The sequence below is a fragment of the Notechis scutatus genome, chromosome 1 (assembly GCF_049901735.1).
Source record: "Notechis scutatus isolate UNSWTSFEM ecotype Mainland chromosome 1, rNotScu1.2, whole genome shotgun sequence".
Lineage (NCBI taxonomy): Eukaryota > Metazoa > Chordata > Lepidosauria > Squamata > Elapidae > Notechis > Notechis scutatus.
In genome coordinates this window covers 323,731,044-323,758,767 of record NC_142009.1, presented here as the reverse complement: position 1 = coordinate 323,758,767, position 27,724 = coordinate 323,731,044, and the positions used below count along the sequence as shown (strand labels likewise).

At 44.1% G+C, this 27,724-nt stretch overlaps 1 protein-coding gene across 2 annotated transcripts in view; it reads right to left on the bottom strand.

The window, feature by feature from the left end:
* Nucleotides 1–27,475, bottom strand: part of ZNF414 (zinc finger protein 414) — a 30,875-nt gene extending 3,400 nt beyond the window's left edge. Inside the window, exons 1-6 of one of the 2 annotated variants that reach the window (XM_026670955.2) lie at nt 25,493–27,475; nt 11,653–11,794; nt 11,353–11,460; nt 10,228–10,335; nt 6,154–6,259; nt 4,370–4,884 (exon numbers count right to left, since the gene is read on the bottom strand). In XM_026670955.2, coding sequence (XP_026526740.2) covers nt 4,370–4,884; nt 6,154–6,259; nt 10,228–10,335; nt 11,353–11,460; nt 11,653–11,779 — 964 coding nt within the window. In that variant the 5' untranslated portion in view covers nt 11,780–11,794; nt 25,493–27,475. Of the gene's footprint in view, nt 1–4,369; nt 4,885–6,153; nt 6,260–10,227; nt 10,336–11,352; nt 11,461–11,652; nt 11,795–18,799; nt 19,233–25,492 lie in introns of those variants that run through there. The other variant, XM_026670954.2, reaches the window with a different exon arrangement.
* Nucleotides 27,476–27,724: the final 249 nt, after the last annotated feature.

Here is a 27,724-nt window from a genome sequence, read left to right as displayed (position 1 = left end):
CAGCCAAGTGAAGCCACTGGGGCTCTGGATGCAAGATTGGCCCCTGGCTGAGCAACACTCTGTCCTCCGGTATCTTCCAAGGTCTGGAAATGGAAAGGTTTACTAAGTCTGCAAACCATGGCCTCCTGGGCCAATGAGGGGCTACAAGGATAAGTTCTGCTCTTTCCGCCAACATTTTCTGGATGATGCTCAGGATCAGGGGCAGGGGAGGGAATGCATACAGGAGCTCCCTTGGCCAATGGCTGCGTAAGGCGTTCGTTCCCTCCGCCCCCAGAACTGCAAACCTGGAATAGAATCTCGGGAATTGCGTGCTGTCCTGGGAAGCGAAGAGATCCACTTCTGCGTATCCAAAGCGCTCCGACAGCTCCTGAAACAAATCGGGGTGCAAACGCCACTCTGCATGGTCAATGGTGGCTCTGCTAAGCCGGTCAGCCTCAACATTGGCCACGCCTGCAATGTGCTCAGCTCTGAGTGATACCTGGTGTCTCTCTGCCCATAAACAGAGCTGTTCTGCCTCTAGCATCAAAGGCCCTGAATGAGTCCCCCTTGGTGGTTACTGTGTGCCTTGGTTGACACATTGTCAGTCAAGATCAGGATGTCCTTATCTGACACAACGTCCTCTAATTGTCTCAGGGCCAAATGGACTGCTCGAAGCTCTAGCCAATTAATATTATGGCCCAAATCTGCCTGGGACCATTGTCCCTGGAGCATCCTGGACTGAATATGGGCACCCCAGCCATGAAGGCTGGCAACTGTGGTCAGCACTAACCTGTCCGGTTCCTTGAATAGGAGTCCCATGGAAAGTGCCTCAGATGACCACCATCGTAAAGACTTAAGGACCAACAGAGTTAATCTGACCTGTAAGAGGGAACAACTCCTACCTGTTTTCTGATAAGGTAGAAGAAACCATTGGAGTGAGCTGGCATGCAGTCTAGCCCAGGGCACTATATTAATGCATGATATCATTTTCCCCAGGAGCTTAGAAAGCGTAGCCAGGGACACTCTAGGTTTAGATTTTACTTGTCCAATTAACTCCCTGATACTCTCCTGATGTTCTTGGGATAAGGACACCGTGCAGGAAAAGGTATTACAGCTCCCAGATGGAGTAAGGTATTGGTGGGAGTGAAGTGGCTTTTGGCCTCGTTGACAGAGAAGCCATGCGCTTGGAGCACCTGAATGGCGAGCTCTACATCCTCTACTGCCCTAGATGGGGAAGATGACTGGACCGGGATGTCATCAAGATAACACTGGACTCTAACTGGGATAGCCCTAAGGTGGGCTGCCAGAGCTGCCAGCAGCTTAGTGAATGACCTGGGGGCTGAGGAAAGTCCAAAGGGCAAGGCCCTGTATTGGTAGTGCCTCCCATTGTAGCAGAACCTGAGGAATTGTTGATGTGCAGGGATAATAGGGACATGGAGATAGGCCTCTGTTAACTCAATGGAGGTAAGGAAGTCCCCTCCCTAATTCCCTCCAGGATGGACTGGAGTGAATGCATCTTGAACTGCCTGTATTTCACCCGGCGGTTAAGATGCTTCAAATCCAGAATTGCCCTCCATCCCCCGGAGGCTTTGGGGATTACAAACAATAAAAAACCTTGGGGGCATAGAGAGGAATTCTATAGACAGTCCTGAGTGGACTGTCTCCCAGGACCCAGGTGTCAGTGGTTATTTCCTCCCAATGTCTGGCAAACAAGGCCAGACGTCCCCCAATGGGAGGATTGACATCCATTTTATCTGGGGCGTCAGAAGGGACCCCCAACCCTTCGAAAGGGCCACTAATTGTTAAAAGGACAATTTCTACCTGTCCTGTCCTGGTTTTGTTCCTGCCTGGGGGTGAAAGGCCTCTGGGGTTTGGGGAATCCCGCTCCTGCTTCAGGGGTCGTATAATAGGAACATCTGACATAGGGTATTGATCTAAATTCACTCTTTCTGGACCTGGATGGCAAGACCTTCCCTTTGTCCTTGGAGCCCACCAGGACCTTGTCCAGAGTCTCTCCAAATAATTTATCCCCTTTAAAGGGGGCAGTGGCCAACCTCCACTTGTGCCTCATATCAACCTGCCATTGCTTTAGCCAGAGCAGGCGACGAGAGGTCACCGTTCCCCCTATTGCCATAGATGCAAATCTGGTAGCACTGAGTGTAACATCAGCTGAAAATTCCAGTGGTGCCAGTAGTTTTTTCACATGTTGGCGCGATCTGACATCATCCAGTGGAATTCTCTTTTGCAGCTCCTGAAGCCAGATGAGAGAGGCCCTGTTAAAGAAAGATGGCGGCTGTGGAAGCCTTCACTGCCCATGCTGTTGACAGGTGTGTTCTTTGCAACGTTTGCTCAGCCTTCTTGTCCTCGGCCTTCAGCGAGTCCTCAGGCTCCCCGGGGATGTCTGTGTTGGCTTGCAGGGCTGCAACTGGGGTGTCAACATCGGGCACTTCCAGGGCCTTGGAGAGATCGCCTCCTACATTAAACAATTTCTTGTCCAGGGTGGAAGGGCTTGGATTGGACCCGAGGGATGACCACTGCCTTTGGATGACTCTGGTGAACATCTTTGGCGCAGGGATGACATCTGCTGTGACTGTTTTCTTTGAAAACAGTCGGTCCTTGGGGTCCTCAGAGGGGTTTGCAGGCTCCTGTGGTTCAGAGACCAAGCCTCACCCCGTGGCCTTTTTGGTCTTAAAGAGGAGAGACCTAAAGATGGCAGGTTGGAACAGGCCTTGGTCAGCATCGCTGAGGCCTTCATCATCCGAATAGTTCCTGTCCATCATCTGGCCGCTGTCAGATGTGATAAGAGTGGGAGCTTTCAGCAGGAATACATACACCTGATTCTGTATGCAGGGAAGGATCATCACCATTATGACACCTGTGTCTCCTACTATACCTGGATGAAGAAACTGGAATCTCTGAGGGTGAGTGAGCCTCTGGTCTGTCTCAAGACAGCTGACGCCCCTTGCCTCACTTAGCATAGCCTGCATATTAACTTGGAACTCACAACTGGTCTAATCCCAGCTGACATAGGAGTAAATGTCGCCTCTGGAGCCATTCTGTGTCTCTGATCAGTGACTGTCAGTTGCTGGGCAGACACAGAAAAAAAATTTCTAATCTCGGAAGCCTCAATAGATCCCTGCTGCTCTTCAGCTCCCCCTATGGCTGCTTCTGCTACTGCAGTCCTGTCAGTTTGCAGTTGCCTCTCTCCTCTCAAAAACGGGTCGTTCCTCATTTGGGCGGGAAATTATACTGGACACCATTTCTTCATCATTTTGCTCTTTCCCTCAAGCCCATAACTTATCCAGCACCTTGTCTCTGCGGCGCTCGTCCCTCTCTGCTGCCTTGGAGCCCTTTCGGGTTCCTGCAGCCTTGTCCTTTGGCTTGGGGCTGTGAAAGGAAGCCGTCTGCTCTGGGGCTGCTGGGCTTAGAGAGCATGAGAGCCTGCGAGGCGTCTCCTCCACTCTCCTGACAGCGCAGATAGCATTTTGCGATTCAGCCATTTTTAACTCCGACGACGACATTCCAGAGTTACCACCAATTACGCTGCACCTTTTTGTCAGTTTCCTACCTAAATCTACTCTCCCTACCTGCCTGTAGCTCTGCTGGTCTTTGCTGCAGTCTTCTGCCCCTTTAAATGCTACCGCGGTTAATTTCGGCGTCTGCAACGGCCATTTGAAGCCGCTGAGAGCCTCACCAAGCCAAAGTGCGGGGAAGTGGTGTGGATGGTGTTTCAACACACCTCCTGCAACCACTACCTCAGTACTTTTTAGATCGGCCCTCAGCCGATCCGACGTCCTGGGCCGAAGCCCCGGTCGCGGCTGCCGTTTGACAGCTGTCAAAGTGGTAGACTGGTTCTGGCTTTGCGATAGTATTCAGGATTGGTGATTTTATTCCTGTTTTCCGAATCAATTTTTAAAGATTGTTTGAATTTGTTAGGAAAAGAAATTAACACGTCCATCCAGCTAGCCATCAGTCCATCAGTCGAGTCAATTTCTGGGAGGACCCTAGCAACAGAAGGAGTGTCTGTCCTAAGAGTTTTGACAGACTCAGTCCAATCAGCAGCAGAGACAGATCACCCAGTCCTATCTCCACCACAATGAAGAATTATACATTAATAGTTTCTACTCAGATGAAAGATATAAAAGGAAATGCCAGAAGGTTCAGTCCTACACCCGTATACCTCCATGTTAAATTCAAGAGTTAAATATGGTCTCAAGCATACAGTGGCATCTCTTGCCCACACACACACACAAAGTAACATAGTAAAATGCTGGACAATAATGTACAACTCCAAAAGGGGTCAACACCAGCCTGAGATGCAGACTAAGTTTAGAGCAGGAATGGTGGAATCATACACTATATTGAAAAATGGAATAGGGTAGCTGCTCACCTTGGCTTTTCTTCCACACAGCATTGGAGACAGGGAGGCCTTGGCCTGCTGGCAAAAAAGGCCTGAGCCGGTTCTGCACTGCAGCTTGAGGTAAAGCATAGGACGTGGGGTGCATATAGGGCAGGAAGGACCCTGAAACTGAAGGTGGCCCAGAGAATTTTGTCAGGGAGGGCGGTCCAAACAGGGATTGCTCCAGCAGAGGATACGTAGATGTTGGCAATGGCCCAGATTCTAAGGGGCCAGGGAGTCCAGCCGGAAGCGAGTCAGGGGCCAGAGGAGTGTCCATTGTGCCAGGGAGAAGAGCTTCTTTTTTGAAGTGCTGTATGAAGCTCTGGAGTTTTGGAAGCTCCTCCAGCAATTTCCCCGGGGGCTCTTTTTCCAGGCCAGAGCTAGGTGGAAAGATGGGTTTCTCCGAAGTTAGGGCTGGGGAAGCGGCGGTGTTGGCATCAGAACAGCTGTGCAAGTGCTTGAAAAGGGAGCGATGTGTTCGGAAACGTGACATGCAGTTCTCACACCTGGGGGGGGGAGGGGGGAATGAAAACAGAGCAGGCTAAACAAAGCATTCAGCGCTGAGTTTCCAACAGGCTTATCAACGACGGCATTCTCATTCCCAACATTTGCTTACTATGAGGAGATATCCAGAAAACAAGGAATGGCCAATTTTGGTGGGAACTGGTGAATCACTTTCTTTCTATCCCACCTTTATAATTTTTATTAATCACTCAAGGGGGTGAATATATCCATCATACTTTCCTCCTCCTATTTTACCCACAACAAGAACCCTGAGTTGGGTTGGACTAAGAGAAAGTGGCCCAAAGTCACCCAGGTGGCTTTCATGGCTAAAGTGGGACTCGAACTCACGGTCTCCTGCTTTCTAGCTAGTACCTAAATACTAGACTGAATTGGCTCTCAGAAACGGTGCTGTCCTGAGCATAAGTGAAAACGGGAAGGGGATTTGAAAAATTGTGGACGTAAGGGAAAGAATAGGGATCTGAAAAGAAAGAGCTTTTCACTGAAGACATAAGAGTCTCGTAAACCTAAAGTAGCTCTTATACACACTATCCTAGGCTATGAATTATCACTAAATCTGTTTGCGTTACTTAGAAATAAAGAACAACACACCTGAAATAATTGGTAAACTTGTTCAGATTCACTGATGAGTTTAGGTATGCTTCAGCTAGTTCCAGGCTATTAGCTATATCACTATAGGCTAGATTTGCACAATGTCCTCAATCAGGATGCAAACCCGCTCACTACTGTTTGTAAATCAAATGCTTGGTACATTGTGTGATACCAGGATATAAGCATAGAATCTACAGCTGGTACATAGGCAGTGGTCCAGGCAGTGATGGATGTTATCTCAATAAATTCAAAAGCTCCTCTATGAGGGAGATGGGTAAGATATTTGGACTCTCCCTTTGGTGGGGTATTTAGACAGGTGCAGGATGGCAATCTGACAGGGATGCAATGGTGACATTGTGCAGGGGCTGGCCTAGATTCTCAACCTTGGCAACTTTTAAGATGTGTGGACTTTAATTCCCAGAATTCCCCAGCCTAGGTGAACTCCAAAACAATTTCTACTCCTTATTTTCAGATTAAGCTGACAGTGACCTGCCCCAGATTCAGATGCCAAGTTTTATATTTCACTGGGGATTCAAACACACGAGAAAGAGAAGAGCTAATTGGAGAGAGATCTATTTAATGTTGACCTGGTTTTCATTAGCACTCTGTATCTCTTTCCAGAGAATCATGTTTAATCATGGTAAAACGAAGCAGGGTCTTACTTGAAGTAGCGGTTGGGCTTGTAATGCACTTTCATGTGGCCCATCAGGTCTTGCATGTTGGGGAACGATTCCAAGCAACCCGAAGTGGAACAGCGGAATGTCTTTCCTAAGAGAAACTCAGCAGTTCAGTGCATCTGCAGCTTTATTTGTTGATTTATTAAATGTTCCAATAGAAGAGAGTTCTCTGTAGCTGTAGCTCAGCTTGAACTAGAGCAGCGGTCTCCAACCTTGGCAACTTTCAGACTTGTGGACTTCAACTCCCAGAGTTCCTCAGCCAGCTTTGCTGAGGAACTCTGGGAGTTGAAGTCCACAAGTCTGAAAGTTGCCAAGGTTGGAGATCCCGGAACTATAGAGTCCTTGATGTTTTCTGAGCTTGGTTGTTTGCTTTGCAGACATTCATTACCCAGGTGGGTAAAATCATCAAGTACAAGGGAGTGTGGGGTTTTCTCCCTACTTAGACAAACTAAATTTTCCCTGCAAGGCAAATCCAACATTCCCTTGCACTGATGATGTTACCTAGTTGGGTAATGAAATGTCTGCAAGCAAACAACCAAGCTCAGAAAGCACCAAAAACTCCACATTTATTAAATGTTTTTGCCACCTGGTTCCTAACAGCTCTGGACAATTTACAAAATGTAAAAAAAAAAGTAAAAAAAAAAAAAAGACCTGTTTAAAACAAGAATATAAAACAGAAAAGAGCAAAGATGGTAAAGATTAAGTAACCCACATGGCAAGAAAGGAAAAGAAGAAAAGGAAGCTTCAGTCGTGCTTGCAAAGACCTGGGTGAACAGCCAAAGCTTTAATTAGAGGAGACCTATTTGTCAGCGTTTTGAGATAGCCTAGACAAGAATCACCAGCCACAAATACCAACACTTGTAACCTTTAGGACAAAGTTATAGTAACAGAATCTTGCAAATCTAAAACTACCCCTCTCCTCCCTTACTTTTAAGTCTCTCAAAAACTAGGGAAGATCCCTTCTGGGACAGCAGCAGACCCTATACAATTTGAGACAAGTGGCTATCCAGTCTCTTCTTAAAGGCCTCCAGTGATGGAGAACCCACCACTTTTGAAGGCAAGCTGTTCCACTGGTTAACTGTCCTCACTGTTAGGAAGTTTCTCCTTAATTCCTGGTTGCTTCTCTCCTTGATTAGTTTCCATCCATTGTTTCTTATTGCCTTTTGGTGCATTGGAAAATAGGTTGACCCTCCCGCCCTCTAATTTGTGGCAGCCCTTCATATACACCACCCCTTTTTAAAATTCAGATTTCACTTCTTAATCCCTCATCTAGACTGGGGCTCTTCTTCCTAATTTTATTCCCCCCCTGCCATTACACGTCTCAAGTTCTTGCCCAGGCCTCAGTTTGCGGAAGGAGAATTCCAAAACAGCTTATAAATGTGATGATCCAGCAGGTGGCAGCACCTGTCTGTCCTTGGCTGATTTTCAACAGTGAACAGGATCTCAGGCTTAATTAATTCTTAAACAGGCGGCCATCAGGAAATCTCAGAAAAAAAGTTTTGCCACAAGGGCAACAGGACAGGGACATATGGTCGCCAGAAGTAGAGTTCAACTTGAGGGTGGCTATTTTTAAAAACATGGTGGATTTGTCCATTGAAGTCATTCCTTGTGCGACTTTATAAATAAATGTGTTGCGGAACATTTTATCATCAGATGAAGGGTGGACTGTCTTTCAGGTAGGATTGGAGGAGAAATATTACCTTATGAACCCTTTTGATTATATCAAGCGTCTGTTCAATCACAGAATGGATATGGGGGGATATGCAGTAGCCCAGAGTTTTTGTGGCACTCTTGAACTCTGAGGAGTATCTGATTGGCTACTTTTGAAAACAGAACCCCTGTGATGCTGCATTTTTTTAATATATGCCCTTTGTAAAACCACACACACAAACTATAGCTATCATTAAGAAGCTGTGGCCGTGTTTATATAAAGAGCTTCACTCGGCAGCAAAGCATAGGTTTTGCATGCAGACATCTGAGTTCTAAACAATTTCAGTTACCAAAAATCAGTGAATAGGGTTATGAAATGGGAAACAGAACAGTGGGGGAAACTGCCGGTCAAAGGAGTTGATGAAATTCTACACATCACACGTTCAGGGGGCACAAATGAAGCAGACAAATCCTACAAACCCTTTGCCTTCCTTCACAGCAGTCTTCCCTCCTTTGCTGGGAAGAACAGAGATGGAGGATACTGTCATTTTCTCCGCAAGAGGAAAATCACAGTTTCTCCTCCCTTTCTTCCCAGCCAAAGATGAAATCTCTGCTGACACTCAAGGACCATGCTAAAAAAAAAAAACCCGATATATATATTTATTTGTTGATTTATTAAATGTTCCAATAGAAGAGAGTTCTCTGTAGCTGTAATATATATATATATATATATATATATATATATATATATATATATATATATATATATATATATTACATATATATTACATATATATATATATATATATATATATATATATATATATAATATATATATAAATATATATATATTTCTTAAGTTTTCGCGGGTATTTATATGTATGGTATTCAGCTTTGTTCGGGTATTTTCCCACGTCATTATAGTTGTGCTTTTAAAGTTGTAGCGACGTTTCGGCAGAATCTCATCTGCCATCATCAGAACCAAACACCTGGCAGACAAGACACACATAAAGACTGAACTATGCACCCTGACCAAAGTACTGATAGCCAACGGCTTCCACAAAAGCAAAATCACCGGCTTGATCCACAAAAACACACTGAGACATAATGGAGACCCAGAAGATGAACAGACCCATGGAACAGCTGTCCTGCCCTACGTAAGAGGCACTACAGACAAAATCAGTAAGATACTACACAGGCATCACATCAAGACTGCCTTCAAAACAGACAGAAAAATAGCAGCCATCCTAAGAAACCCCAAAGATAAAATTGACCTGGAAAACCAAGGCATATACGAAGTCCCCTGTGCATCATGCCCTGCCACATACATTGGACAGACCAATAGAAGAATAAGTACCCGCCTGAATGAACACAAAAATGCAGTCAAAAAGCTGGAACACACTTCCTCACTAGTCCAACACATGAAAGCCACAGGTCATAGCATCGACTTCAATGGCACCAAAACCCTAGCCACTATAGAAAACCCCAGCCACAGAATTATCAGAGAAGCCATACAGATTGAAAAAAGACCTGAAAGCATGAATAGAAGAGATGACTCCACCAGACTGTCAATTATTTGGAAGCCTGCACTCACAAACAAAAAATCTCCACGCCACAAGCCAGGCAAACACCTGGGCACAAACAGACCCCCCCTGATACCTCCAGCTCAAACACACCCCAACCAGGCACCCAGTTGAAACCTAGCTTCCTAATAAATGATAACCGTCCGTTTACTCGGAGCCAAGCCGCACTAAAAGCCTCCAATACAGGAACACAATGTTGCCAGCCAATCAAGACAAAGCCACAAAACAGACAGAAGATATTAGAAACACCAATCAAGCAGAACACAGCAAACTCCAAGACCAATAAACACAGACCAAGACTCCCAACCAATCAGGATGCAGAAAAAACCATTCTGGCACAGCAGTAGGTTAGCATCAAATTTAAAACAGAAACGGCTGTGAAAGTCTGACTCACAGATGAACACTATACAGAAGCCTGATGATGGCAGATGAGATTCTGCCGAAACATTGCTACAACTTTAAAAGCACAACTATGACGTGGGAAAATACCCGAACAAAGCTGAATACCATACATACATACATACATACATACATACACGCACGCACAGAGAGAGAGAGAGAGAGAGAGAGAGAGAGAGAGAGAGAGAGAGAGAGAGAGAGAGAGAAAAGAACCTCTGAAGGCTTCTGTACCCCTGGCTTAGTTACACACAAATAGACTGATATAAAAGAATGAAAGGGCAAGCCCTTAGGCTCCTATCCTGAAAAATTCAAGAAAGAGGAAAGGAGGAAGCACAATTTTTCATGGTCCCCCTACTCTTCCTCTTCTTCTGACCTGTACTATCCAACGACACCCCCACCCCCAACAGGTTTGAAAAGCCAGCCTTACCCTCAAGGGACTCTGTGGGCCGATAGTGGACCTGCATGTGGTTAAGAAGTTCCTTCATGCTGCGGCAGGCCAGCCGGCAGCCGTCCCCTGAACACTGGTACCGTTTCCCTGGAATAGAGAGAAAGTACAGAAGTAGGAGAGCGTTTTCTTCAAATGAACTCTGTAGGAGCCTCCGTAATGCCTGCAGATTAAGGGAGCCACGGATGGACTTGGAGTTGAGCTGATCCTAGGCTTGTGTTTCTACCGCTATCACAGATGTGAACTGGCCTGAGAGCCCAGACAGCAGTTTTCCCAGCCTTGGTTTTCCCCTTCTTTAAGGTATGAACAAAAGGTGGTTTCTCTTCAAGTTAAAAAACTTGAAATATTTTGCAAATTAGCTTGCCTGGAGTTCTTAAAATACCAACCCAGGATGTGAAAGTATAGCTTATAATTTGTTTCCGGGTCCAATTCAAGGTGCTGGTTGTCACCATTAAAGCCCTACATGGCCTGGAGTCAACTGGTTATTTGAAGGACTGTCTTTTCCCAGACATGTCTACCTGACCCACTAGAGCAGAGAATTGGGTATGTTATGGGTCCCTTCCGTCTGCCAGGACCAAGGAAGGGCAGACTGCCCCCCCTTTACACTCTTTCAAAAGGTCCCGAAGACATGATTTTTGCCAAAGGACCTGGGGACTCCAGAGTAATATGGAGCCCCCTCCCAAGTAGTTGGGTTAATTGCTTTTGCCATGGGTGGTGGGGGTTCGATCTCCTAAGCAACCCAAAGTCACTATGAGTGAGTGGGACAGCCATATACATTTTCTAAATAAAATAAATGATTGATAGACTACTATAAAGATAAACAGGGCTTTTTGGTGAGAAAATCTGCCAGACGTGATGTACGCAAGTTCCTCAGCAGGGCTGCAAGGACACAAGAGGACATCACTTCCTAAGAACTTTTTGAGTGCATTGTACAAATGCAGAAGAAGAAATATCGTTAAGTAAGGAGACAATTTCACAAGAAAACAAAGGCAGTCCTGTCGTCAGAAGCCATGAATCCTTCTCACACTTTTAATGTTTCTCTAACCGAAACAAAGAGCGAGTGAAAATGACTGAGAGGCGATAACAGAAGCGCAGCCTCAGATTTACCTGCGATAGGCCTGCGCTTTGGGAGCTGCAGATCCTGGTTTCGAGTACTGCTACCCCCACTCCACGCTGGCTGTGTCTGGCTGCCCAAAAGCCCTGGATTGTTAGAACCTGGGAATCAAGAAAAGTAAAATGGAATAAGAGGATGGCATTTTAAGCGAGGGGGGTGGCAGCATCTTAAAAACTAATCCAGGTTTTACAAACCGCAATCGCCGGCTAAGGCTTTGAACCCACCATATTCTCTTATAGTAGCAGCTCAGTTCAGCCCTTTGTCTCTTTCCTTCCCTCTCCAACCGTATTTACCCTCCGATGAAGATGCGGGAGATGTCACCGATGGCACTTCCTCCTTCTCAGCCAAGCTTTGGAGGTGAGGGGGTGAATCTCTGAGCTCGTGGCTGGGCAGGGGAACAGCAGTTAGGGCAGGCAGCATTGAGGGCGGCTTCTCCTAACAAGAGAGAAGGAGATGAAAGCCTGTCAGCAAAGAACATAACAAGGAAGCTCTTGTCTTTCAGCCTCAGTTTCCCCACTGGAAGAAGAGAACTTAAGGACACATTGCTAAAGAACCTGGTTGTGACCTGCTTGGCCAAATCTCTGGTTTGTGCACTGATCTCTCACTCAACTTTATTTGGTTCTCCTCTTCCACCCTTCCGTTCTGATAGCAAAGTTATATGTCTCTTCTAAAACATATGACGAACGGCTGCAGGATTTGTGTTTGGCTAGTCTAAAGAAAAGAAGAATTAGGGGCGACATGATAGCAGTATTCCGGTATTTGAGGGGCTGCCACAAAGAGGAGGGGGTCAACTCATTTTCCAAAGCACCAGAATGTAAGACAAGAAGCAATGGACGGAAACTCATCAAGGAGAGAAGCAACCTGGAATGAAGGAGAAACTTTCTAACAGTGAGGACAATTAACCAGTGGAACAGCTTGCCTCCAGAAATTGTGGGCGCTCCATCACCGGATGTTTTTAAGAAGAGACTAGACAGGCATCTGAAATAGTATATAGGTTCTCCTGCTTAAGCAGGGGGCTGGACTAGAAGACCTCCAAGGTCGCTTCCAGCTCCACTCTACATTTTCTACTCTACTCTAATTCTATTCTATCTCCCTTTCTTCTTTCAAGATTCAGCATAATTTCCCCATCATTTTAAAGCCCTCTTCCCCCTATTTTCTCTCCAATCCTTCCATACTGAGACAGCCCTGTCCTACAATCTTTGTTGCTCTGGCTGCACCACTCACACTGTCACAAATCACTCTACTACTTCCAGAGATATTATCTCTTACTGTGTCCCAGAATACAGGTGGTCCTCACCTAATGACCCAACTACTTGGCCAATGTAGTTCTGTCATTCAAAGTTATGACAGGCCTGAAAACAATACTTATGACTCAGACTTGAAGTTCCAATGTCTGCCCCTCCCCCTGGTCATATGACTGAATTTTGGGCATTCAGCCTGCATTTACAGTCACCTGTAATGTCCCAGAGACATGTCACCATGATTTATGACATTCCTCCCCTCCCCGAAACAGACACTTACTTCCAGTTTCCAGCCAAAAACACCCACTGCAAAATAAAATGGGTTTGCTTAACAACCACTGCAAAAAAAGGGTCCTAAAATCAAGCAATCATGTGACGACCTACTTAATGACTTGCATGACATGACCATAATTGCGGGCTCAGTTATGGTCATTGGTCAAAGGCTACCTGCATTTGCAAATATCTCCTAGAATATGTCTGTGAGGCTGCCTTTCTCCTGTGAAATCATTCCTTTGAATTTATCTTTTATTTTTTTTATGTTAATTTAATAACTGTTCAAGTGCAAAAGAAAGAGAATGGGCAGGAATGAGCAAAAAGAGATTTATAACTGTAAATTTCACAGCTGTACTGCATAACCAAAAACATGTTTTATTCAAGGCTTTTGGCTCCTGCCCTCTATGAGATTTCAGCTGACAGCTAACTCTTGACAAGGACAATGAAACAATTGTCGGCTGCTTCCTAATTTACCATTCCTTTTCAACTTTCCTTCCTGTCTTGATCTCCCAGATCAAATGTTAGATGGTAAGATCCTCAGGAAAAGCACTTGGATAATAAACAACACAAATTTATGCCATGTATATTATATAAATGTATTTAAAAATGTAAATAATAATACCCACTCAATTAACTTGACAGGTGCCACAAGACTCTTTGGGGCTGTTATTGTCACTTCAAAGTTACAGAGTACATTTCAGAGTTAAGGCTGTAAAACACACACATGCATGCATGCACACACACACACACACACATACACACACCCTTAAATTGGGTACTATATTGGGTCCACAATCCCTCTTCTAGACCCAAGTTCCATTTCCAGCATTGCTCCTCCAGATGCTTTACAGAAGCTCAAAAACGGAAGAAAAAGAAAAGGGCTACAGCTTCAAGCAAGAACAGCTTCCATTTACATTTTTTTAATTTTGTAATCCACGGCAAGGAACATCTAAATACGTGCAGCGTGGTTTGTAAAGTTTATTACACCAACAGTTAAGGCAGAAGGAGGAGCTTCGCAAGCTCTTCTGCAGACTAGAGAAAAAAAAACCCGAAATGTTTTAAATCATTCTAATAGGAAAATAAATAAATATTGCAGCAGAGCGTCCCTTGCTTTGGCCTTTCATTAATGGGTAAGGTTTCGATCTCGGTGCCAAGTCTAATCTCACAAGGAAGGAGGCAGATGGCTGGGTGTTGTGGGGAGGGGTGTGTGTTATAAATTGAAAAGCTCACAAGGGCAAAGTAGAGTATCCATCAATTGACTGGCTGGCTGCAAGGAATGGGAGGGAAAGACAATGTGCTATTCATTTGGGTACCATTTCTATTCTCGCCTTCCGATAAATACATGATTATAAGCAGAGAGATGGGAAAAGGGTGACTGACATAGGTTCTCTGAATTCACTGATGGAAGAAACGGATCTCTAATAAGGACTCCCTAATTCACCAATATTCTATTTTGCGTTTTCCTGATGCGGATTGTGCCTCTGCACACGTACTCAAGATCTTCTGTTATTGGCTACTATTGGGTTAAGGCCTCTTCTTGCTGTGTTTGGAGTATGTTCCTTTGGACTGATTTCTTCCAGACTTACATTCCATCCCCTTGACTCATAACCTACTTGGGGATGATGGACACCATCCCTATGCCGGGATAGAGGAAAGCCAAACCATCCAGTTTTCAGGAACACCATGAACTGGGACTGACTACTATAATAACTCTTTCTGACAGGAAGTCCCTGCCCTCAGGGCAAAGGAGTGACGCTTCCCTGCCCTGCTTCTGAAAATCTTCATCCAAAACAATATCAAGATATGGCTCCCGAGGTGGGAGCTCTTTTCGACTTGCTTGCCTAAAGTCCATGAAGCCTACTTCCTTCCTTGCCTTTGGTCGGCGGGGTGTGTGTGTGTGTGTATTTTTCCCAAGGGGAGACTGGAATTGTGGTGGAAAGCTGAACCAATAGGCTTGTGAAGGTGTGTAAGCTTGCACATATGCCCATATGTAAATTGGGGGGGAAAGCAGTCGCCTTCAAAATAAGAGCAATGCAGTTGTATTGCATACATAGTGTACATCTATTTACATTTGATTTCTAGTTTCCAATTACCTCACGAGGGCCGGACAAGGACAGCCAAAGGGCCAGATGTGGCTGGGGGGCTGTAAAAGAGCCTTCCCTATTCTTTAAAAAAAAAAAGTGTACCCTGCAAATTGCAAACACCACATGTAAGAAACTGAATACTGCGATCAAAATCAGAAAATCTAATTTCAGGAAAGAAATTGGAAAAGAAATCCCGTTTGAGGGAGTGGTTGAGGCAGGGGTGTCAAACTCAATTTCACTGAGGGCGACATCAGGACGGTGTTTGACTTGGGGAGGGGCTGGGGGGGCGAGGCCAGGGGGCCTGTCCAGCATGGCATCACTCGTGTCGGGGGGGGGGGCTGTGGTGGCCCGAGTGCTCTGCCAGTGAAAATGGGCTCCTGGGACCCATTTTTGGCCTTGACAGCCTCCTACAGCCCTTTGCCAGCAAAAATGGACGAGGGCGGAGGGGGGGGAAGCTCCATTTTTGCTGGCAGAGGGCTTCAGGAGGTGATTGTGGCCGAAAACAGAACTGGGATGGCTGCATGCGGCCCTCCCGAGCTCCGTTTTTGCTGGCAGAGGCACCATGGGCCGATTCTTCGCAGTCTCCCCACGGGCCAGATCTATGCACCCCCACGGGCCAGATGAGGCCCACGAGCCTTGAGTTTGACACCCCTGGGTTAAGGCATCAGTCTAGATTAGAACCCAGGTGACTATGGGTTCTAATCCCAGTTAAGGCACAAAGCTGGCTGGGTGATCCTGGGCCAGTCATTTTCTCTCAGCCCTAGGTAGGAAGCAGTCTTTCTGCCAAAATCTTGCCAAAAATACTGTACTTATGCAGACTATCAAGAATCAAGACTGACTCAGAGGCATAAATCAATTTAAGAAACCTCAACAATGTGGTATTCTTTGATCTACTCTATGTTTGCTATAGGGAGAAAAGAAGAAGGGGAGAACAAACTAGTTTTAACGAACACTAATCCTAACCACATCAATTAAATTTCTGAGGGCACAGTAACAAGTAATGAAGACAAATTCCATCCACCATTATTATTTTACAGTGGTACCTTGGTACTCATTATTAATTGGTTCCTGGAGGTGGGATGAGTACCAAAAATAATGAGTACCAAACAACTTTTTTTCCCATAAGGAATAATGTAGTGAGTCACAAGGCAGCCGAAAATGACACACGAGTTCTAGCTGGTGTGTTGAGTACCAGCACAAACTTCTTGCATCAAAGTGCGCCAAGTACCAAATTCAATAAGTTTCAAAGCAGTTGAGTAGCAAGGCACCACTTTATTTGGACTTTGTGTTTGGCTTGAGTTTAAAATTTAGTTTTTAATATGTTGCACATTGCCCATAATCCTTTGGGACTAGAGTGGGTGGGTTACAAATGCTGTTTACAATGAATAAGAAAATAATTCATCTAAGGCGCGGATGGAGAGACAAGCAAATACTAACACAGGATTCTTTCATATTGTGTGTCTGGGTGTGTCCCCCCCCCCCCCCATCTCTCTCTGTGCTTCCTCTTTTAGGGAGCCATGTAATCAAAGCAAAACCCAATAACAAAACACTGCACCTTCCCTCGCTCCATATCTTTAACAAAACTAGGACTAGAATTAACTCTGATCCTTAATCGTAGATGATTAAGAAAAGGCAATATTATAAGGTTACAACTGTGGAAGAAAACCCAGCAAGGACAAGATTTTATTCCTTGTTTACTTCCTGCAGCCATTCTGTTCTTCCTGCTTTCCCAATATTAATTCCTATTTATTTGGTGTTTTCAAGTTAACACTGTCTACTAGCATCTGCCTGGACTAGTTCCCTTGGCAAGGTTTTTCAGAAGTGCTTTACCATTGCTCTCTTTCTAGTGTTGAAAGAGAATGACTGGCCCACCACCACCACCACCACCATGCATGCTCTGTACCAGTGGTAGCTAAACTTTTTTGGGCTCCTGTGCTGAAAATTGCATGCACGTTCGCATGCCAGCACCCAGAAGGCAATGCGCATGGGCCCCTTCCCCATGCCCCCTGCGCATGCACGTGCAACCCCCCCAAGCACCACGCACCTCTGTGCATGCGTGCGAGATCCCCCGTGTGCCATGCATCTCTGCGCATCCATCTCTATTTAGTTTCAAATTAATAGAATAAAACAGCTATTTCACACTGGCATCTTGCTTTGCAATTCCTCCGGCACGCAATGGAATTTTCCTGGTCAGCAACAAAGCAACTGAATATGTTCTCTTATTGGTATCTGCATAATGCTGTTTTGGTACTGGGATTGCATTATTATATGACACAGATCTGCCTCTGGAGCAGCAGGGTTAGTATAAGTATGTGTTTGTCTGTGTTAATATATACTGTATATCACACCTCTCTGGGCGTGAATACAGGAACTAAAAAAAGAGTTTCCTGCCAAGTTGCCTGAACTTTCCAATTAAGCTTTAAGTTAAGTAGGTTAGATTTCATCAACCTGATGCCATCCAAATACATTGGACTTCAACTCCCATAAGATCTAAAGCAGCATGGCCAATGATGCAGAGTATAATGGGATTAATCAATACAGACTGAGGTCACCCCATTGGACAAGGTTATACTCCATAAACTAAGAATATAGTCTTGCACAATTTTACCCATAGTGATTTCCCAAGGAATTACATCATAAAACTCATGTTAGGGTCAATAAAATATAAAACAAGAAACAAAAACACAGCATCAGTAAGGGAGGAAAAATGGTCCAGCAAATGATGACCAGATGACCAGAACTTTACAATTAGGAAAAGTGAATTAAAATTTCCATTGGCCTCTGGATTCAAAGGAGTAGCACTACAAGCCAATTCATCTACAGAAACGAAGTAACACTGTGGTGAGTGACTTATTCCTGCAATTCAAATCTGTTCTAGCCACAAAGCTGTCTGCAAGCAGTTTCCTTGAATTATTCAACTTGGAAAAGATTAAAGAGGGGGAAAAAAACCTCTCCTTTTAACATCTCCTTGCTAACTCCTTGTATAAGACCATAGACAAAGCTTTGCAAATTGTGATGTGCATATTCCTATTGTCTCAACAGATTTTCTACATTAAAAATTAAACCAGGAACAAATACCAAGTTTTCACTAGTGTGCAAAAAGACGGTGTTATTTTAGGAAGGCTGAGGGCACATTCAGACACCAGCCCTGGTAGGAAAGGACAACTAATTCATTGTTTCTTAACCTAAGTCCCTTTCAGATGTGTGGACTTCAACTCCCAGAATTCCCCAGGCTGCGAATGCCTCCTCACCCCCCATCGGGCGCCTGTCTGTCTGTCTGAGGAACTCTGTCTGGGGAATTCTGGGAGTTGAAGTCCACATATCTGAAAGGGACTTAGGTTAAGAAACATTGCTTTAATCCGGGACACCCGCAAAAATGTAAATATCCTCAAACTGTTGCGTCCGCATTCAGAGGCAGATCTCTCTTCTCTTCTGCCCTGCCCCGACGCAGCAAAGCCTTTGAAACCTTCCCTAGCCCAGCCATTTGCCTCGGATCGGACCGAAAGAAACCAGCCAGCTTTCCAGACGCCTTGACCCTCTCTCCTCCTCCGGGCCTTTTTTGGAGAATTTCCCCAGGCAACAACTCCCCGGCCGACAACTGCGAAACCCTTTTCCCTTCGATCGGGGGGCAAAAATGTGGAAAGCGTGGCTTGCATTTCAAACCAACCAAGCCATAAACAGCCACACACACAACCACCATGAAATGGGAGATACGCTAGACCCAAAGAGGGACATGAGACAGAGAGAGAGACGCTAAAAGACCACGATGTTTTGAAAAGAACCACACACACACACACACACACACACACACACCCCTTTGGCTTCGCCAACAGCCCACCTACCATTTCTCCAGTCGGCAGGGAGAGCTGGCCGGGTCTCGCTCAGACGTCGCTGCTTTCCCAAAGAATGATTATCTATTGAAAAGGGAGAGGGAGGGAGGGGAGGTTTAAAAAAAAAAGTCCTGGGGTCGGGGGGGGGGAGAGAGATCAGCCGCGACTCCACCAGCATCCAAGGCGGAAAAAGAGGGTTACATTGTAGCCATTTTAACGAGGCCGCAGCTGTCGCGAGATCGGAAGTGCGGGGGAGGGAGGGAGGGGCTGGGGTTTTTCGAAGGGGAGGGAGCCCGCGTTAGAGGCTCTCCCCCTCCAGCGGTGCGAGAGAGAAGGGGGGGGCGGAGAGACAGAAAGAGACACAGACAGAGGGTGGGAGAAAGAGACACACACAGAGAGTGACAGATATAGCGGAGAGGGGAGAGAGAGAAAGAGAGATTGGGACAGAGAAGGGGAGAGAGGGGAGACAGACAGACAGACAGACAGAAGGGGCGAGAGAGAGAGAGGCCCGATGGGGGCGAGGAGGGGATCGCCAGAAGCCGAGTTTATGAGAGTGAAGCTTCTTGCAAGTCTCCCTTGGCATGTCCTAAATACGCTTTGCTCAAACTTGGCAAAGTAGGGAAAATCCACACGGCCTCTGAACACGCTCGCAATCTCAGAAGCAGGCACACAAGGCAGGCACGGAGGAATCCGTGAACTTCCACAGTAGGCAGGGAGTAGAGATAGGATAAAAGTTCAATTACTGAATGTCTATGTTGATTCTCAAGTCATCCGGGTCATGGTTGTCCCAAAGGTGCTTTTTTTTTTTTTTTTTTTTCAAGAGGCAACTGGACTTCCTTTGGGTTTTTCCCTTGAAGATCTTTTGCTTCTCACCCAAGAAGCTTTTTCAGCTCTGAGCGGGAATGGAAGGATTTATATTCCTTGCAGACAGCTGGTCATTTGCATTCTTTTACAGTGCAACTTCCTGCAGAAAGCACAGTGCCACAACAACCACAACACAATCTTTTCCTTTCTGCTGTTTCAAGAAGCTCCACACCCATTTGCACTACTGGGGTGACCCTGAGGGCACAGATAAACCTCCAAGTGGCCTCAATGGCTTTCTAAAAGAATGCAAATGCCCAGCTGTCTGCAAGGAATATAAATCCTTCCATTCCCCCACTATTCAGTCAGAACTGAAGAAGCTTCTTGGATGAGAAGCAAAACATCTTCAAAGAAAACCAAGGAAGTCCAGTTGCCTCTTGAAAAAACACCTTTGGGATTTAATCACTGCAATAACTTTCAAAGTCTATTTGAAAGTCTACACAAAGGAAAGGAAAGTCACAGTATATGTTTTTAAATTCAGTTCATTGACAACAAATGCACCTAGGATAATAGATATGGATATGTGTCAATCATTCCTTCTGCTAGAAAACATCAGGAGGGACATTCAAAAACACTCATATGCAAACAAGAAATGGGCAGGTGGACAGATAGCAGCAGGGTCTCCTGTATTCAATGGAAGGATTTTTTTTTAATGGGAAGCATATAGAGACCCTCTACTGCCCTTCCTCCCACCCAGCTCTATCAAATATTAGTAGGGTACGTATGAGGCGGCTCTGGAAAATCAGAAAAAATCTGCACTGGGTGGAATGGAATGGCCTGTCAGGGCATAGCTGTTTAAACATCTAAATCAGAACCACCCACACTGCAACAATATAAGACTAATTTGCATATAAGTCAAACCTTCAAACCTGGTTTTAATGTAGCTGCATAATGCACATGCTTATCATGTACCTATGTGAAGAATAAAGACCTTTCCTGTCTGAACTATAAAACTGCTAATATATTCAAACCGACATACCCACCCACAAAGGCCCAAGGCAGCATCCCAGCAGCTGCAGATATAAAAACCACTGCTTCACCAGTTCACATATTTTGCAGAGGAAGCAAAAGAGAGGAATATGTTTAAGGTTCGAACAAAGGAGCTTCCAATAGCAGATTGTGTAGCTGTGCTTCTCAGCTGTGTTTTGATCATCATACATATCCCACAACTGGAAGTCTCTTTCTAAAAATTAGAATCTGAACCTGCTGAATCAGCTGCAACAAAAGGACTGTGCAGATTAGATTTCACCCCTCCTCCCCACCCCCATTATTTCAGCTCTCTAATGCCACGAAGAACAAAAGAAGGTCCCCTGAGACAAAGGAAGGGAATGGCCAAAGGCTTGATAAATGCAGTGACAGCTGAAATGAAGAGCAGGGAATGGCACTTTCTCTCTCCTTTGGCATTGGCCCGTTCATTTTTCACACCAGCTGTGGAGGATAGTCAATCTTCCCCAAAGCTCAAGGATGCAGGTAAAAGGATTCTCCCCAGCACAGGCACATGGGTTTTTATGGCATGTTTGCTTCCCTGAGGCCTGCTGGATAAGCTACACTGGGTTTGGTTCACACAATAAATCACAGCTAGGTTTACCTAACATGCTAGACGGTAAGCCATGAATTTGTTCAAATGACCAAATTCACAAGCCAAATTGGCCAAGCAAGCCACACTGTTGGCTTGAACACTACGTGTGTGTGAACCCAGTCATGGTTTGCAGCCGCTGTCGAAAGCTTTTTCTTGGAGGGGATCATTGATCATCGTTTGCACAGCCCCAATTAAGTCTTCAACTTACAACAGTTCATTTAGTGACCATTCAAAGTCACAATGGCACTCAAAATAGTGACTTATGACCGTTTTTCACACTTATGACCCCTGGCCACATGATCAGAATTCAGATGCTTGGCAACTGACTCATATTTATGACGGTTGCAGTGTCCTGGAATCATGTAATCAGCTTTTGCGCCCTTCTGACAAGCAGTCAATGGGGAATCCAGATTCACTTAGCAACCGTGTTACTAGTTTAACAACTACAGTGATTCACTTAACAACTGTAGCAAGAAAAGTCATAAAATAGGGCAAAATTCACTTAATAAATGTTTCACTTAGCAACATAAATTTGGGGCTCAATTGTGGTCGTAACTTGAGGACTACCTGTATTTATTTATTTTTTTGCAAGTTTCATAAACTGGATTCCCTGTTGGATGGTGATTGGTCCCCAAGCCCATAAACAGAAGCTCTGTGCCCCCACAGAAAACAAATTGGGTTATAACAAGGACTCTTGAGGATGAAAACAAAAATATTCCACCAGCGATGCCAACCTCAAGTCATGCATCGATTCCTAGTTTTCTTTCAAGACTGAGTTAGAAATAAAAGTCAATACAGATAGTCCTCAACTTCCGGCCACAAATCAGCCCAAAATTTCTGTAAAGTAAGACATTTGTTAAGTGAGTTTTCCCCCATTTCATGACTTTTCTTGCCACAGTTGTTAAGTGAATAATTGCAGTTGGTAAGTTAGTAACCCAGTTGTTAAGTGAATCGGGCTTCCTCGTTGACTTTGATCACATGACCCCAGGATGCTGCAAAAGTCATAAATATGAATCTATTGCTAAGCATCTGAATTTTGAATCACATGATCATGGGGATGCTGCAAAGGTCGTAACTGTGAAAAACGGTCATAAGTCACATTTTTCAGTGCCACTGTAATTTTGAACGGTCACTGTAATTTTGAACAAGCTGTTATAAGCCGAGGACTACCTGTATATGCCTTTTAGCATATGTAAGGATTACTTATTGCACGCCTTTTCTTAAGGTGATAGTGTGGTTTCTGCCTTTATTTTACACCCCCAGCAGCCACCCTAAGAGGTAAATTGGGTTTAAAGGCTAGGTGATTGCCACCCAACAAACTCCATGAAATAAAGTGGGAACATGGTCACATTTTACAACTCCCGGTCCAACATTCTACCCACCATACTCTTCCCTGCACTTTGGACAATCATGTCTCAAGTTTAAAGGGCCTTCTGTATTTTTTCAAAAAAATTATTGATCAGAGCTGCATATAAATGTAATCAATAAAAATAAATGTAAGCCCCGAACAGCACTCTTTAAGGTAGCAGGTTATAATTGTAAAAAGTAAACTACTCCCAAATAAATAAACTACTTATTTACTTCCAAAAGTAGTAAAAAGTAGTTTACTCCCAAAAAAGTAAACTACTCCCAAATAAGAAGAGATTGGACAACCATTTGTCTGAAATAGTCTCTTCCAACTTTGTTATTCTAGTATTCTGTAAGTAGATAAGTCATTCCTCACAGTCCAACTTCTCAAATAATGAGCCTCATAGCAGACCTACCCAGGAGAGTACATTGAATTCACTGCAATTTATATAAGCCAGTATAAGCATATAAGCTAGATTTCCTTTCCTTTCCACTAAATCCCCAAGCTATAGAGTGGAAAGCTAAAAAAAAGAAAACTATTTAATATTGTTGCCCAAAATTATATGGATATCTGCATTTAGTAATAGAAGATGAGCTCAACTTCAGTCACTTTTATCTTTTTAAAAGACAAAAACATTCACTTCTCTCTGATATCTCTTAACATAAAATGCAAACAATTAAAACTACAGTTGCTTAAGTACACTGTGACTAGATTAACTTCCAAAAAAAATCCCATCCTTTTATTTGGTGAGCAGAATAATATTTTGGGCAGAAATAGCTCTGAAATGTGGTAAGTCAAAACTCAGAACTGCAATAAAATTAAACCACAACACTGAACACCTGAAAATGTACTAAGCTGGTGACAATTTTATTACATTGTATGTCATTTTTTTTAACATTAAACATCATATATGAGGTTTCCTCTCTGATCCCCCATTTAAATCTCATGTTTGCTAAGTGGATGGATGAATGAATGAACTTGCAAGTGGCCTTCAGATGCTATTCTCTCCTAGCCAGGACATTTTTAAAGTCTAAAAAGACTATGATGACCGAGTTAGAAGCCCTTAAACATCCCAAACGGAGCCAAAGGTATTCATGTGACTTCAACCACTGACCAGTCAAGGATTCATCTAGACACAGCTTTTAAAATCAAATCAAGATTTATTCAGCTGCAGAAAATTAACAAACACAAAAGGGTGGCAAGTGGAGGAAAATGTCTTCCCACTTATAGAATTCTCACTCAATGTATTAAGAATTGGAACCAGCTTAATTCTGTATATATTACCAAGATACTGATTCCTTACAAACATCCCACTTTAAGTCACCAAATATTATTTAGCAACTAAACTGCATTTTTCTGCAGCTAGAGTCTGTTTTTTTTTCAAATCAACCAAGTGTTGATTCATTGGTTACAACAGGAATTAACTAACTACCTTGTTACCCAAGCCTAACGTTGTAGGCTGAAAAAACACAACTGGTCCCAAATCACACAGTAGTTTTTCATGTCTAAAATGGGACTAGAACTCGTAGTCTCCCGGTTTCTAGCCAGGTGCTTAACCAGTAGGACAAACTGGCTTTCCAACAAAATTGTATCTGGCATCTTAAATTGAAAATCCTACCCAACTGCTCAGAAGATATAAAAAAGCAAATAGGAGGAAGAGATTATACCCAAATGTCATAAATCAGATCATTATTCATTAAAATGGGTCTATGAAGGCTCCATTCTGGCAGAGTCAGAGAAAAGGGAGGGAGGATAAGAAAAAATAAATGTGATGGTACTCCTAATCAAAAGATTACTTCTGTTATTTCTCTATTTCAACCCACAAATTTATTTTTGGTATCTTTCCTATAAGCTGCAAAAAGAAACTATAGACGTTCTTAAACCATTCCAGTAGAAAGTGATGATGAGCTTCTTGCAAGTCAGTGTCTTATTGTTTTTAGTAAACGTTTGGACTCCTGCATTGCCTCTAGATAAGTCCTTGAATTTTTCTTGGCAACATCTTCAGAAGTGGTTTGCCAGCTCCCTTCTTCCTTAGAGCTGAATGAGACTGACTGGCCCAAGGTCACCAAGCTGGCTTTGTGCCCAAGGCAAAACAAGCCTAAGGCCTTAATTGCTACACCAACTGGCCTGTTTTTGGTAAAGGGTGATTTTATCAATGGCATTGGATTTATCAGTATTAAGGAGAAGGGCACACAATCTCTGCCTCCACCAGAAGAGGAAAACTTAGCTGTTCTAGTCTCCCCCAAAATAAAAAGTTCTGTATACAACTAGATAAATTAAATAGCGGAAAAAACCATAGTGTTTACAAAGTTGATGGGATATAATTCAACTACATAATCCTCAGCTTTAAATCAAATCATATTTAGTCCACTGGGCCTTAAGATTATCATCTAAAATTTCAACAGAGCATACATTTTTCACCGAGGAAGAGCTGTTGAAACTCTTCAGCTATTTTCATGAAGTGTGCTGGATCTTCAGATATTACAACAAAGAAAATAGGAGTTCTAACTCTCATAGCCACCAAAAGTTGGAAGCAGATGCTAATCAGAAAGATGTCACTATTAAGGCATCCTGCCTATTGTAAATCAGCATTCTGAGGAATACAATTTGCCTGAGACAAATTCTGCCAGTACTCTCTTATTAAGAGAAAAACAGGTCTTGAAACTTCATTCACCCGAGTTTTGTAGAATCAAATGCTTCCTTTTTATTTAAATGAAGGTGATGGTGGTGGTGGTGCTAGGGATAGCAAATATACTATAATACAAAATAGGTAGTTCTCTATTCCTACCTCTTTTAAAGTTCACAAAATGCAACTCAGTATGACACAGTACACTTGAACATTTAAGAAAATAGAGAAATTTTGGGATGCTTCCAAGTTTCTATGGAAACAAGACTTTGGCACTAGAAAAGGCCTTACCTGTGTTTTTGCCCTTAGGACAGGGCACCAATACTTTGTGGACTAATACCAGACCCCAAGACACTTTTCTCCGTATCAGCTTGTAGGTAGCAATCGTGAACGTGCCTGGGTAAAGGGTAGGGCTTTCAGGGAAACAGTTTCACTTTGATTTCAATCAACTGCAAGAATCTCTTCATGATCTCTTTAAAGTATCTTACACTGTTTTTTTGCAAAGCACCATTTCATTGGTACTTTGATCAATCAGGCTGAATATTATAGACTTAAGCAAGAAGATCCTCCAATTCATGCTGCCATGGGCCCAATGTTTCTTTCTTTTCCATGGCCGCTTCTACCAACTTCAGTGACATTCATGAGTATGTCGCTATCATGAACTCCTGCAGTTATTTTGAGTTTAGCTAACGATGCCAGTATTTATCTCAAGTCTTGGACTTTATCATTCAGAGTAATGGGAGCAAAATTGAAAGCATATGCTGCATGCTGTTACAATGCTGCATTCACTGATAATATCACCTGTTCATGGGATATCCATATATTCAGTATAGTTTCAGTGCTATTTGAACTCACTTCTGTAATGAAACCAATGCCCAAACATTGTCTCAAAAAATGCTGGATTATTTCAGTTTTGTGGGTGTTCATCAAAATTCTGCTACTGAATTGCTTTCCTTCAGCTTTCATGTCTGATTAAGTTCTGATGGTCATTTTGCTTCTGCTCTATATTCACTCATATCTCCATCATGAATCTAGATGTTCTAAATCTAATTGGCCGTGAGTACTGAAGTCTCTAAGGGGTTCCCACTTGTCTTTCTGCCTTGAGTTGCTCCAATCATTCACTGATTTCTGGTGAAATTATCCTGTCCTCTACAGCTGCTCCCACCCTTTTCTCCTCAGGCTGGACTGATGCTCCTTTTGGGACACTCCACCTGCTACCACCTTCAAAAGAACCCGTGCTCCAATTCAGTACTGGCACTCCTCTACTTACGTTCACAATTGAGCCCAACATTTCTGTTGTAAGCGAGACATCTGTTATTTTGCGACTTTTCTTGCTACAGTTGTTAAGTGAATCACTGCAGTTGATAAGTTAGTAACCCAGTTGTTAAGTGAATCTGGCTTCCTTGTTGCCTTTGCTTGTCAGAAGGTTGCAAAAGGGGATCTCGCATGACCTCGGGACACAGCAACAGCCATAAATATAAACCAGTTTTGCCAAGCTGGCAAATCACATGACCACATGATCGTGGGGATCCTGCAAAGGTCGTAACTGTGAAAAACGATAAGTCAGTTTTTTTCAGTGCCATTGTAATGATGAACGGTCACTAAACGAACTGTTGTAAGTTGAGGACTACTTTCATAGTTCTGGTTTCTGATGCAGTTCTCATTAGTCATTCTTGAGTTGTAGAGGGCCATGTGATTGCTGTGGTGGGAAGCATTGCTATCTTACCTTAAGGCTGTTCTGACCAATGTACTTCCTGTTGGAAGCTGCTGGGATCCCTCCCTACTTCCCTTTTAAGGCTATTCCACCTGTTTTTCCTCAAATTCACCCTGTTTCTAGCAGATTCTTTCCCGTTCAGAAGGGTGTCCTGCCCGGCCTTCTTCTTAAGGCTGCCCCTCCATCTACTCCGAGTGTATCCCGGCCTTTTGAGATTCGTTGCGCCACGGAGCCTCTCCCTTTCCTTATGTCCGCCTTCGTATTCCCCCACCTGCTTTCAATCGCGGCCGGCGAGTTCGTCGGTTTCGCCCGCGGGCCACAAACTTCGCTCCCGTATGAAGAAAAAGGTGGTGGGAGCGGCGCGAGTGGCAACTAACCGCAGTCGCCTGACTTCCCTTCTTGCGGGGGGGCATCCCCTCTGGGTTCCCAAGCCACCCGGCTTGCCTCTCGCCAGCGGATCGCAGGGGCATCTCTTGGCCGAAGGAAAAAGGAGTCAATTCAGGGACGCCCAGACACCTCAGCCGAAATCCCGCCAGTTTCATTGCAGAAGTTGTGCAGGTGGTTTCCGGAAGCAATTAATATCACTTCCAGGGCCGGTTCACGGTTGCCGGGGAAACCTAGGATGCTTTCTCCCACAGCTATAGAGGTAGTGGCTAGAGCGGTACCGTTGATACTCTACTCATCGTTTCCCAGTCTGAGCAAGTTTTAGCCTGTGTGGACACTTCACAACTCTCAGAATTCCCCAGCCAGCATACGAGTAGTTAGTCCATACAGCTGCTGAGGTTGATAAACATTGCTCTACCCTATGG